At 56.4% G+C, this 14556-nt stretch overlaps 1 protein-coding gene across 1 annotated transcript in view; it reads right to left on the bottom strand.

The window, feature by feature from the left end:
- LOC100857358 (chromodomain-helicase-DNA-binding protein 8-like) overlaps positions 1-14556 on the bottom strand; it is a 129196-nt gene that overhangs the window by 83794 nt on the left and 30846 nt on the right. Inside the window, exons 16-18 of the mRNA XM_046906033.1 lie at positions 14257-14512; positions 10106-10319; positions 4001-4196 (exon numbers count right to left, since the gene is read on the bottom strand). Coding sequence (XP_046761989.1) covers positions 4001-4196; positions 10106-10319; positions 14257-14512 — 666 coding nt within the window. The remainder of the gene's footprint in view (positions 1-4000; positions 4197-10105; positions 10320-14256; positions 14513-14556) is intronic.

Here is a 14556-nt window from a genome sequence, read left to right as displayed (position 1 = left end):
CAACAAGATGGCGTCAGGGGGACCCCCAACCCCAACCCCTTTGAGAAGGACCCCAACCCCCCCCGTCCCACAGACACGCGCCCCGCGTCCCCCCCAACCTGGAGGTCGTTTTGGGGGTTCCAGTCGGAGTCGAAGATGATGCAGGTGTCGGCGACCCATGCACCCCAACCCCCAAATCCCACCAAGATGGAGTCAAGGGGACCCCAAATCTCACCAAGACAGAGTCAAGGGGACCCCAAATCCTACCAAGATGGCGTCAAGAGGACCCCAAACCCCACCAAGGTGGTGTCAAGGGGACCCCAAACCCCAAATGCTGCCAAGATGGAGCCAAGGGGACCCCAAATCCGACCAAGATGGAGTCAAGGGGACCCCAAACCCCAAATGCCACCCAGATGGAGTCAAGGGGACCCCAAACCCCAAATCCCACCAAGATGGAGTCAAGGGGACCCCCAAATCCTACCAAGACGGAGTCAAGGGGACCCCAAACCTCAAATGCCGCCAAGATGGAGTCAAGGGGTCCCCAAATCTCATCAAGATGGCGTCAAGGGGACCCCAAACCCCTCCAAGATGGAGTCAATGGGACCCCAAACCCCACCAAGGTGGTGTCAAGGGGACCCCAAACACCAAATGCCTCCAAGATGGCGTCAAGGGGACCCCAAATCCCACCAAGACGGAGTCAAGGGGACCCCAAACCCCAAATCCCACCAAGATGGTGTCAAAGGGACCCCAAATCTCATCAAGATGGTATCAAAGGGACCCCAAACCCCTCCAAGATGGAGTCAATGGGACCCCAACCCCCACCAAGATGGCGTCAAGGGGACCCCCAAACCCCAACCCCCCCGTCCCACAGACACGCGACCCGCGTGCCCCCCAACCTGGAGGTCGTTTTGGGGGTTCCAGTCGGAGTCGAAGATGATGCAGGTGTCGGCGACCCATGCACCCCAACCCCCAAATCCCAGCAAGATGGAGTCAAGGGGACCCCAAATCCGACCAAGATGGAGTCAAGGGGACCACAAATCCCACCAAGACGGAGTCAAGGGGACCCCAAATCCTACCAAGATGGTATCAAGGGAACCCCAAATCTCAGCAAGATGGCATCAAGGACACCCCAAATCCCACCAAGATGGAGTCAATGGGACCCCAAATCCCACCAAGATGGTGTCAATGGGACCCTAAATCTCAGCAAGATGGCGTCAAGGGGACCCCAAATCCCACCAAGATGGAGTCAAGGGGACCCCAAACCCCAAATGCCGCCAAGATGGAGTCAAGGGGACCCCAAACCCCTCCAAGATGGCGTCAAGGGGACCCCAAATGTCATTAAGATGGAGTCAAGGGGACCCCAAATCCTACCAAGATGGCGTCAAGGGGACCCCCAACCCCAACCCCTTTGAGAAGGACCCCAACCCCCCCGTCCCACAGACACGCGCCCCGCGTGCCCCCCAACCTGGAGGTCGTTTTGGGGGTTCCAGTCGGAGTCGAAGATGATGCAGGTGTCGGCGACCCATGCACCCCAAACCCCAAATCCCACCAAGATGGTGTCAAGGAGACCCCAAATCTCAACAAGATGGAGTCAAGGGGACCCCAAATCCTACCAAGATGGTATCAAGGGAACCCCAAATCTCACCAAGATGGCATCAAGGACACCCCAAATCCCACCAAGATGGAGTCAATGGGACCCCAAATCCCACCAAGATGGTGTCAATGGGACCCTAAATCTCAGCAAGATGGCGTCAAGGGGACCCCAAATCCCACCAAGATGGAGTCAAGGGGACCCCAAACCCCAAATGCCGCCAAGATGGAGTCAAGGGGACCCCAAACCCCTCCAAGATGGCGTCAAGGGGACCCCAAATCCCACCAAGATGGAGTCAAGGGGACCCCAAATCCCACCAAGATGGAGTCAAGGGGACCCCAAACCTCAACAAGATGGCGCCCCCTGGACCGCCAACCCCAACCCCTTTGAGAAGGACCCCAACCCCCCCCGTCCCACAGACACGCGACCCGCGTGCCCCCCAACCTGGAGGTCGTTTTGGGGGTTCCAGTCGGAGTCGAAGATGATGCAGGTGTCAGCGACCCATGCACCCCAACCCCCAAATCCCACCAAGATGGAGTCAAGGGGACCCCAAATCCGACCAAGATGGAGTCAATGGGACCCCAAATGCCACCAAGATGGCGTCAAGGGGACCCCAAATCTCAACAAGATGGCGTCAAGGGGACCCCAAACCCCACCAAGACGGAGTCAAGGGGACCCCAAACCCCACCAAGACGGAGTCAAGGGGACCCCAAACCCCAAATGCTGCCAAGATGGAGTCAAGGGGACCCCAAATCCTACCAAGATGGAGTCAAGGGGACCCCAAATCTCACCAAGACGGAGTCAAGGGGACCCCAAACCCCAAATGCTGCCAAGATGGAGTCAAGGGGACCCCAAATCCCTCCAAGATGGCGTCAAGGGGACCCCAAATGTCATTAAGATGGAGTCAAGGGGACCCCAAATCCTACCAAGATGGAGCCAAGGGGACCCCGAATGCCACCAAGATGGCGTCAAGGGGACCCCAAATCTCAACAAGATGGCGTCAGGGGGACCCCCAACCCCAACCCCTTTGAGAAGGACCCCAACCCCCCCGTCCCACAGACACGCGCCCCGCGTCCCCCCCAACCTGGAGGTCGTTTTGGGGGTTCCAGTCGGAGTCGAAGATGATGCAGGTGTCGGCGACCCATGCACTCCAACCCCCAAATCCCACCAAGATGGAGTCAAGGGGACCCCAAATCTCACCAAGACAGAGTCAAGGGGACCCCAAATCCTACCAAGATGGCGTCAAGAGGACCCCAAACCCCACCAAGGTGGTGTCAAGGGGACCCCAAACCCCAAATGCTGCCAAGATGGAGCCAAGGGGACCCCAAATCCGACCAAGATGGAGTCAAGGGGACCCCAAACCCCAAATGCCACCCAGATGGAGTCAAGGGGACCCCAAACCCCAAATCCCACCAAGATGGAGTCAAGGGGACCCCCAAATCCTACCAAGACGGAGTCAAGGGGACCCCAAACCTCAAATGCCGCCAAGATGGAGTCAAGGGGTCCCCAAATCTCATCAAGATGGCGTCAAGGGGACCCCAAACCCCTCCAAGATGGAGTCAATGGGACCCCAAACCCCACCAAGGTGGTGTCAAGGGGACCCCAAACACCAAATGCCTCCAAGATGGCGTCAAGGGGACCCCAAATCCCACCAAGACGGAGTCAAGGGGACCCCAAACCCCAAATCCCACCAAGATGGTGTCAAAGGGACCCCAAATCTCATCAAGATGGTATCAAAGGGACCCCAAACCCCTCCAAGATGGAGTCAATGGGACCCCAACCCCCACCAAGATGGCGTCAAGGGGACCCCCAAACCCCAACCCCCCCGTCCCACAGACACGCGACCCGCGTGCCCCCCAACCTGGAGGTCGTTTTGGGGGTTCCAGTCGGAGTCGAAGATGATGCAGGTGTCGGCGACCCATGCACCCCAACCCCCAAATCCCACCAAGATGGAGTCAAGGGGACCCCAAATCCGACCAAGATGGAGTCAAGGGGACCACAAATCCCACCAAGACGGAGTCAAGGGGACCCCAAATCCTACCAAGATGGTATCAAGGGAACCCCAAATCTCAGCAAGATGGCATCAAGGACACCCCAAATCCCACCAAGATGGAGTCAATGGGACCCCAAATCCCACCAAGATGGTGTCAATGGGACCCTAAATCTCAGCAAGATGGCGTCAAGGGGACCCCAAATCCCACCAAGATGGAGTCAAGGGGACCCCAAACCCCAAATGCCGCCAAGATGGAGTCAAGGGGACCCCAAACCCCTCCAAGATGGCGTCAAGGGGACCCCAAATGTCATTAAGATGGAGTCAAGGGGACCCCAAATCCTACCAAGATGGCGTCAAGGGGACCCCCAACCCCAACCCCTTTGAGAAGGACCCCAACCCCCCCGTCCCACAGACACGCGCCCCGCGTCCCCCCCAACCTGGAGGTCGTTTTGGGGGTTCCAGTCGGAGTCGAAGATGATGCAGGTGTCGGCGGCCGTCAGGTTGATGCCCAGCCCTCCCGCCCGCGTGCACAGCAGGAAGACGAAGCGATCCGAGTCGGGTTTGCTGAAGCGGTCGATGGCGGCCTGCCGGAGGTTGCCCCGCACGCGCCCGTCGATGCGCTCGTACAGGTACCTAGAAGCACAAAAAACCCTAAATCCATGGGGGTTCCGACCCCAAAGAGGGGTTTGGGGAGGTGGCGGGTGGGCTTCGGGGGTGGAAAGGTGGGTGGGAGTACATGGGGTGGGGTTGGGATTAAAGACAATGGGTGCAACGTCACTGAGCCCGAAAGCCGATGTGTGGGGTCCCAGCGACCCTAAAACCCAATGTGTGGGGACCCACTGACCCCAAAACCCAATGTGTGGGGTCCCACCGACCCCAAAACCCAACAGAAGGGATCCCACCAAGCCCAAAACCCAATGTGTGGGGACCCACTGACCCCAAAACCCAATGTGTGGGGTCCCACTGACCCCAAAACCCAACGTGTGGGGTCCCACTGACCCTAAAACCCAATGTGTGGGGTCCCACTGACCCCAAAACCCAATGTATGTCAACCCAGCAACCCCAAAACCCAACGTGTGGGGTCCCACTGACCCCAAAACCCAACATATGTCAACCCAGCGACCCCAAAGCCCAATGTGTGGGGTCCCACCGACCCCAAAACCCAATGTGTGGGGTCCCACCAACCCCAAAACCCAATGTATGTCAACCCAGCAACCCCAAAACCCAACGTGTGGGGTCCCACTGACCCCAAAACCCAACGTATGTCAACCCAGCGACCGCAAAGCCCAATGTGTGGGGTCCCACTGACCCCAAAACCCAATGTGTGGGGTCCCAGCGACCCCAAAACCCCATGTGTGGGGTCCCACAGACACCAAAACCCAATGTGTGGGGACCCACCGACCCCAAAACCCAACAGAAGGGATCCCACCGACACCAAAACCCAATGTGTGGAGCCCCACCGACCCCAAAACCCAATGTACGGGGTCCCACTGATCCTAAAACCCAATGTGTGGGGTCCCACTGACCCCAAAGCCCAATGTGAGGGGTCCCACTGACCCTAAAACCAAATGTGTGGGGACCCACCGACCCCAAAACCCAACAGAAGGGATCCCACCGACCCCAAAACCCAACGTGTGGGGTAGAACTGACCCCAAAACCCAACACGTCATCTCACCGACCCTAAAACCCAACGTGTGGGGTCCCACTGGCCCTATAACCCAACGTATGTCAACCCACTGACCCCAAAAACCAATGTACGTGATCTCACCAACCACAAAACCCAATGTGTGGGGTCCCACTGACCCTAAAACCCAATGGGTGGGGTCCCACTGACCCCAAAACCCAATGTGTGGGGTCCTACCGACCCCAAAACCCAATGTGTGGGGTCCCATCGATCCTAAAACCCAATGTCTGGGGTCCCACTGACCCTAAAACCCAACATATGTCATCCCACCAACCCCAAAACCCAACATGTAGAGCCCCACCAACCCCAAAACCCAACGTGTGGAGCCCCGTCGCCCCCAAAACCCATCATATGGTTCCCACCAACCCCAAAACCCAACGTGTAGAGCCCCACCAACCCCAAACCCCAACGTGTGGAGCCCCACCGACCCCAAAACCCATCATATGGTTCCCACCAACCCCAAAACCCAACGTGTGGTGCCCCGCCAACCCCAAAACCCATCATATGGTTCCCCCCAACCCCAAAACCCATCATATGGTTCCCCCCAACCCCAAAACCCAACATGTGGAGCCCCGCCAACCCCAAAACCCAACGTATGTCATCCCATCGACCCCAAAACCCAACAGAAAGGGTCCCACCAACCCCAAAACCCAACATATGTGAACCCACCAACCCCAAAACCCAACATGTAGAGCCCCGCCGCCCCCAAAACCCAACGTGGGGAGCCCCACCAACCCCAAAGCACAACGTTTGGAGCCCCACCAACCCCAAAACCCAACGTGTGGAGCCCCGCCGCCCCCAAAACCCAACGTGTAGAGCCCCACCAACCCCAAACCCCAACGTGTGGAGCCCCACCGACCCCAAAACCCAACGTTTGGAGCACCACCAACCCCAAACCCCAACGTATGTGATCCCACCAACCCCAAAACCCAACAGAAAGGATCCCCCCAACCCCAAAACCCAATGTGTAGAGCCCCACCAACTGCAAAACCCAACATTTGGAGCCCCACCAACCCCAAAACCCAACGTTTGGAGCCCCACCAACTGAAAACCCAACATTTGGAGCCCCACCAACCCCAAAACCCAATGTGTGGACCCCCGCTGACCCCAAAACCCAACGTGTGGAGCCCCGCCGACCCCAAAACCCAACATGTGGAGCCCCACCAACCCCAAAACCCAACGTGTGTAGAGCCCCGCCGACCCCAAAACCCAACATATGTGATCCCCCCAACCCCAAAACCCAACGTTTGGAGCCCCGCCAACCCCAAAACCCAACGTATGTCATCCCATCGACCCCAAAACCCAACAGAAAGGGTCCCACCAACCCCAAAACCCAACATATGTGAACCCACCAACCCCAAAACCCAACATGTAGAGCCCCGCCGCCCCCAAAACCCAACATGTAGAGCCCCGCCGCCCCCAAAACCCAACGTGTGGAGCCCCACCAACCCCAAAACCCAATGTTTGGAGCCCCACCAACCCCAAAACCCAATGTTTGGAGCCCCACCAACCCCAAAGCACAACATGTAGAGCCCCACCGCCCCCAAAACCCGATGTGTAGAGCCCCACCAACCCCAAAACCCCAACGTGTGGAGCCCCGTCGCCCCCAAAACCCATCATATGGTTCCCACCAACCCCAAAACCCAACGTGTAGAGCCCCACCAACCCCAAAACCCAACGTGTGGTGCCCCGCCAACCCCAAAACCCATCGTATTGTTCCCCCCAACCCCAAAACCCAACATGTGGAGCCCCACCAACCCCAAAACCCAACGTTTGGAGCCCCACCAACCCCAAAACCCAATGTTTGGAGCCCCACCAACCCCAAAACCCAACGTTTGGAGCCCCACCAACCCCAAAACCCAATGTGTGGACCCCCGCTGACCCCAAAACCCAACGTGTAGAGCCCCACCAACCCCAAAGCACAACATGTAGAGCCCCGCCGCCCCCAAAACCCAACGTATGTCATCCCCCCAACCCCAAAACCCAACGTGGGGAGCCCCGCCGACCCCAAAACCCAACGTATGTCATCCCATCGACCCCAAAACCCAACAGAAAGGGTCCTACCAACCCCAAAACCCAACATGTGGAGCCCTGCTGACCCCAAAACCCATCATATGGTTCCCACTAACCCCAAAACCCAACAGAAAGGATCCTCCCAACCCCAAAACCCAACAGAAAGGATCCCCCGAACCCTAAAACCCAACCAAAACGATCCCACCAACCCCAAAACCCAACATGTAGAGCCCCGCCGACCCCAAAACCCACCATATGTGATCCCCCCAACCCCAAAACCCAACGTGTGGAGCCCCGCCGACCCGAAAACTAATGTGTAGAGCCCTACCAACCCCAAAACCCAACATATGTGATCCCCCCAACCCCAAAACCCAACGTGTGGAGCCCCACCAACCCCAAAACCCAACGTTTGGAGCCCCACCAACTGCAAAACCCAACATTTGGAGCCCCACCAACCCCAAAACCCAATGTGTGGACCCCCGCTGACCCCAAAACCCAACGTGTAGAGCCCCACCAACCCCAAAACCCAACGTGTGGTGTCCCACCGACCCCAAAACCCAACAGAAAGGATCCTCCCAACCCCAAAACCCAACATATGTGAACCCACCAACCCCAAAACCCAACAAAAAGGATCCTCCCATCCCCAAAACCCAACAGAAAGGATCCCCCCAACCCCAAAACCCAATGTGTAGAGCCCCCCCAACCCCAAAACCCAATGTGTAGAGCCCCACCAACCCCAAAGCACAACATGTAGAGCCCCGCCGCCCCCAAAACCCAACGTATGTCATCCCCCCAACCCCAAAACCCAACGTGGGGAGCCCCGCCGACCCCAAAACCCAACGTATGTCATCCCATCGACCCCAAAACCCAACAGAAAGGGTCCCACCAACCCCAAAACCCAACATATGTGATCCCACCAACCCCAAAACCCAACATGTAGAGCCCCGCCGACCCCAAAACCCACCATATGTGATCCCCCCAACCCCAAAACCCAACGTGGGGAGCCCCACCAACCCCAAAACCCATCATGTTGTTCCCCCCAACCCCAAAACCCAACGTTTGGAGCCCCACCAACCCCAAAACCCAACATATGTGATCCCACCTACCCCGAAACCCAACATGTAGAGACCCACCTACCCCAAAACCCAACGTTTGGAGCCCCACCAACCCCAAAACCCAACATATGTGATCCCACCTACCCCGAAACCCAACATGTAGAGACCCACCTACCCCAAAACCCAACGTTTGGAGCCCCACCAACCCCAAAACCCCAACGTGTGGAGCCCCGTCGCCCCCAAAACCCATCATATGGTTCCCACCAACCCCAAAACCCAACGTGTAGAGCCCCACCAACCCCAAACCCCAACGTGTAGAGCCCCACCAACCCCAAAACCCAACGTGTAGAGCCCCGCCGACCCCAAAACCCACCATATGTGATCCCCCCAACCCCAAAACCCAACGTTTGGAGCCCCGCCGCCCCCAAAACCCAACGTATGTCATCCCATCGACCCCAAAACCCAACAGAAAGGGTCCCACCAACCCCAAAACCCAACATATGTGAACCCACCAACCCCGAAACCCAACATGTAGAGACCCACCTACCCCAAAACCCAACGTTTGGAGCCCCACCAACCCCAAAACCCAACGTTTGGAGCCCCACCAACCCCAAAACCCAATGTTTGGAGCCCCACCAACTGCAAAACCCAACATTTCGAGCCCCACCAACCCCAAAACCCAATGTGTGGACCCCCGCTGACCCCAAAACCCAACGTTTGGAGCCCTACCAACCCCAAAACCCAACGTTTGGAGCCCCACCAACCCCAAAACCCAACATGTAGAGCCCCGCCGCCCCCAAAACCCAACGTGTGGTGCCCCGCCGACCCCAAAACCCATCATATTGTTCCCCCCAACCCCAAAACCCAACGTGTAGAGCCCCACCAACCCCAAACCCCAACGTGTAGAGCCCCACCAACCCCAAACCCCAACGTGTAGAGCCCCACCAACCCCAAAACCCAACGTGTAGAGCCCCACCAACCCCAAAGCACAACATGTAGAGCCCCGCCGCCCCCAAAACCCAACGTATGTCATCCCCCCAACCCCAAAACCCAACGTGGGGAGCCCCGCCGACCCCAAAACCCAACGTATGTCATCCCATCGACCCCAAAACCCAACAGAAAGGGTCCCACCAACCCCAAAACCCAACATATGTGAACCCACCAACCCCGAAACCCAACATGTAGAGACCCACCTACCCCAAAACCCAACGTTTGGAGCCCCACCAACCCCAAAACCCAATGTTTGGAGCCCCACCAACTGCAAAACCCAACATTTCGAGCCCCACCAACCCCAAAACCCAATGTGTGGACCCCCGCTGACCCCAAAACCCAACGTGTAGAGCCCCACCAACCCCAAAGCACAACATGTAGAGCCCTACCAACCCCAAAACCCAACGTTTGGAGCCCCACCAACCCCAAAACCCAACATGTAGAGCCCCGCCGCCCCCAAAACCCAACGTTTGGAGCCCCACCAACCCCAAAACCCAACGTTTGGAGCCCCACCAACCCCAAAACCCAACGTGTGGTGCCCCACCGACCCCAAAACCCAACAGAAAGGATCCCCCCAACCCCAAAACCCAACGTGTAGAGCCCCACCAACCCCAAAACCCAACGTGTGGTGCCCCGCCGACCCCAAAACCCAACGTATGTCATCCCATCGACCCCAAAACCCAACAGAAAGGGTCCCACCAACCCCAAAACCCAACATGTAGAGCCCCGCCGCCCCCAAAACCCGCCGCCCAGCCCCCCGAGGACCCCCCCCCCAAAACTGGACTTGCGGCCTCCCGCACCTCTTCTGGATGAGGTAATCCTCCAGGATGTCGAGGCAGCGCACCATCTGGGAGAAGACGAGCACCTTGTGGCCTCCAGCCTTGAGTTTGGGCAGCAGCTTGTCGAGGAGCACCAACTTCCCGGCCGAGCGCACCATGGCCTGCAGGTGGAAGTCGTGGGGGACGTGGTGGTGGCAGGAATCCCTGAACTCCGCCAGGATCTTCTCCTCGGCACCTGTTATGGGGTGGGGAGGAAGGTTTAAAGGGGGGGGAAAGCAGAGGGCTTCAAAAGGCTTCGGGAATAACGGGGGGAGAGAAGTGTTTGGGGGGCATTGAAATGGAATTGAGGGCGGTGGGGAATGGTCTTCTCCGTGTTATCGAAGCTGTCAGGTGAGGGGGGAGATGGGAAAACCCTGAATCCCATAAAACCCCACAATCTCGATGGATCCAAGTGGAAATCCCAACAGATTTAGGGCACTCAGACCCAAATATGGCGTCAGACAAGCAAAGAAACCCTATAAAAATGGGAATGGTGGCACTGGAGAACGCTCTCTTCCCATAGACCGGGTGGAGACGGAGATGGAAAACCCCAAATCCCACCAAACCCCAAATCTATATAGAAATCCCATCAGATTTAGGGCACTCAGACCCTACTATGGGGTCAGAAAAGCAAAGAAACCCCATAAAAGTGGGATTGGTGACATTGGAGAACGCTCTCTTCCCATAGACCGGATGGAGACGGGGATGAAAAACCCCAAATCCCACCAAACCCCAAATCTTATAGAAATCCCATCAGATTTAGGGCACTCAGACCCAACTATGGGGTCAGACAAGCAAAGAAACCCCATAAAATTGGGATTGGTGGCACTGGAGAACGCTCTCTTCCCATAGACCGGGTGAGGATGGAGATGGAAAACCCCAAATCTTACAGAAATCCCATCTATGGGGTCAGACAACCAAAGAAACCCCATAAAAGTGGGAATGGAGAACGTTCTCTTATCGAAGCTGTCGGGTGAGGTGGTGATGGGAAAACCCCCAAATCCCATAAAACCCCAAAATCCCGATGGATCCAAGTGGAAATCCCAACAGATTTAGGGTACTGAGAGTGAACTATGGGGTCAGAGAAGCAAAGAAACCCCATAAAAGTGGGATTGGTGCCATTGGAGAACGTTCTCTTATCGAAGCCGTCGGGTGAAGTGGAGATGGGAAAACCCTAAATCCCATAAAACCCCACAATCTCGATGGATCCAAGTGGAAATCCCAACAGATTTAGGGCACTCAGACCCAAATATGGCGTCAGACAAGCAAAGAAACCCCATAAAAGTGGGAATGGAGAACGTTCTCTTCCCATAGACCGGGTGAGGATGGAGATGGAAAACCCCAAATCTTACAGAAATCCCATCTATGGGGTCAGACAAGCAAAGAAACCCTATAAAAGTGGGATTGGTGGCACTGGAGAACGTTCTCTTATCGAAGCCGTTGGGTGAGGTGGAGATGGGAAAACCCCAAATCCCATAAAACCCCACAATCTCGATGGATCCAAGTGGAAATCCCAACAGATTTAGGGTACTGAGAGTGAACTATGGGGTCAGAGAAGCAAAGAAACCCCATAAAAGTGGGATTGGTGGCACTGGAGAACATTCTCTTATCGAAGCTGTCGGGTGAGGTGGAGATGGGAAAACCCCCAAATCCCATAAAACCCCAAAATCTCGATGGATCCAAGTGGAAATCCCAACAGATTTAGGGCACTCAGACCCAAATATGGCGTCAGAAAAGCAAAGAAACCCCATAAAAGTGGGAATGGAGAACGTTCTCTTCCCATAGACCGCGTGGAGATGGAGATGGAAAACCCCAAATCCCACCAAACCCCAAATCTTACAGAAACCCCATCTATGGGGTCAGACAAGCAAAGAAACCCCATAAAAGTGGGATTGGTGGCACTGGAGAACGCTCTCTTCCCATAGACCGGATGGAGATGGAAAACCCCAAATCCCAAATCTTACAGAAATCCCATCAGATTTAGGGCACTCAGACACAACTATGGGGTCAGACAGCAAAGAAACCCTATAAAAGTGGGAATGGTGGCACTGAAGAACGTTCTCTTCCCATAGACTGGATGGAGATGGAGATGGAAAACCCCAAATCCCACCAAACCCCAAATCTTACAGAAATCCCATCTATGGGGTCAGACAAGCAAAGAAACCCCATAGAAGTGGGAATGGTGACATTGGAGAACGCTCTCTTCCCATAGACCAGGTGTGGATGGAAATGGAAAACCCCAAATCCCACCAAACCCCAAATCCTACAGAAATCCCATCTATGGGGTCAGACAAGCAAAGAAACCCCATAGAAGTGGGAATGGTGACATTGGAGAACGCTCTCTTCCCATAGACCAGGTGTGGATGGAAATGGAAAACCCCAAATCCCACCAAACCCCAAATCCTACAGAAATCCCATCTATGGGGTCAGACAAGCAAAGAAACCCCATAGAAGTGGGAATGGTGACATTGGAGAACGCTCTCTTCCCATAGACCGGGTGAGGATGGAGATGAAAAACCCCAAACCCCTTCCAGATCCCGAAAACCTTCCCACGTCCCGTAGACGCCCCCACCCCGTAGGGCCCCGCCCCATAGGGCATCTCCTCACCCCCATACCGCCCCATATAGGGTTTTCCTTCCCCCCATCACCTCCCCCGTAGGGCATTTCCTCACCCCTATACCACCCCATAGGGTTCTTCCTCCACCCTCTACTACCCCATAGGGCATCTCCTCACCCCATACCACCCCATAGGGCATCTCCTCACCCCATACCGCCCCATAGGGCATCTCCTCACCCACCTACCACCCCATAGGGTTCTTCCTTCACCCCATAGGGCATCTCCTCACCCCTATACCGCCCCATAGGGTTCTTCCTTCACCCCATAGGGCATCTCCTTACCCCATACCACCCCATAGGGCATCTCCTCGCCCACCTATCACCCCATAGGGTTTTTCCTTCACCCCATAGGGCATCTCCTCACCCCCGTACCACCCCATATAGGGTTTTCCTTCCCCCCATCACCTCCCCCGTAGGGCATCTCCTCACCTCATACCACCCCATAGGGCCTTTCCTCACCCCCATACCACCCCATATAGGGTTTTCCTTCCCCCCATCACCTCCCCCGTCGGCCATTTCCCCAGCCCTATACCACCCCATAGGGTTCTTCCTCCACCCCATACCGACTCATAGGGCATTTCCTCAACCCATAGCGCCCCATAGGGCCTTTCCTCACCCCCATACCGCCCATATAGGGTTTTCCTTTCCCCCCATCACCTGCCCCATAGGGCATCTCCTCACCCCCATACCGCCCCATAGGGTTCTTCCTTCACCCCATAGGGCATCTCCTCACCCCCATACCACCCCATATAGGGTTTTCCTTCCCCCCATCACCTCCCCCGTAGGGCATCTCCTCACCCCCATACCACCCCATATAGGGTTTTCCTTCCCCCCATCACCTCCCCCGTAGGGCATCTCCTCACTCCATACCGCCCCATAGGGCATCTCCTCAGCCCCATACCACCCCACATAGGGTTTTCCTTCCCCCCATCACCTCCCCCGTCGGGCATTTCCTCACCCCTATACCACCCCATAGGGTTCTTCCTCCACCCTCTACTACCCCATAGGACATCTCCTCACCCCCATACCACTCCATAGGGTTCTTCCTCCACCCCATACTGCCCCATAGGGCATCTCCTCACCCCATACCGCCCCATAGGGTTCTTCCTCCACCCCATACCGCCCCATAGGGCATCTCCTCACCCCCATACCGCCCCATAGGGTTCTTCCTTCACCTTATAGGGCATTTCCTCACCCCCCCCACCACCCCATAGGGCATCTTCTCACCCCCATACCGCTCCATAGGGTTTTTCCTTCACCCCATAGGGCATCTTCTCACCCCCATACCGCTCCATAGGGTTTTTCCTTCACCCCATAGGGCATCTCCTCACCCCCATACCACCCCATAGGGCATCTCCTTACCCCATACCGCCCCATAGGGCATCTCCTTACCCCATACCACCCCATAGGGCATCTCCTCACCCCCATACCACCCCATATAGGGTTCTCCTTCCCCCCATCACCTCCCCCGTCGGCCATTTCCTCAGCCCTATATCACCCCCTATCTGTGGGGTTACCGTTGATGAGGTAGGGGTGATTGCAGCACTTGCGCAGCTCCATCATGGTGTTGAGGAGGTTGGGCATGTTGGTGTGGCCGACCCCTTTGGATAAGAAGGAGAAGTTCTTCTCTAAGATGGCCCTGTAGTATTTCTTTTGGACGTTGGTGAGTTCCACTTCGATGATGGTTTCCTGTTTCGGGGCCAGGTTTTTCTCCACGTCTTCTTTCAGGCGGCGGAGCATCATGGGTTTGAGGATGGCTTGGAGCTTTTGGACCTGTTTTGGGGTCATGGAGTCATTTAGGGGGATGAAAAAGAGGG

The sequence above is a fragment of the Gallus gallus genome (genome assembly GCF_016699485.2).
Source record: "Gallus gallus isolate bGalGal1 chromosome 35 unlocalized genomic scaffold, bGalGal1.mat.broiler.GRCg7b 35_unloc1, whole genome shotgun sequence".
NCBI classification, from domain to species: Eukaryota; Metazoa; Chordata; class Aves; order Galliformes; family Phasianidae; genus Gallus; species Gallus gallus.
This window is presented reverse-complemented; position numbering and strand designations above follow the sequence as displayed.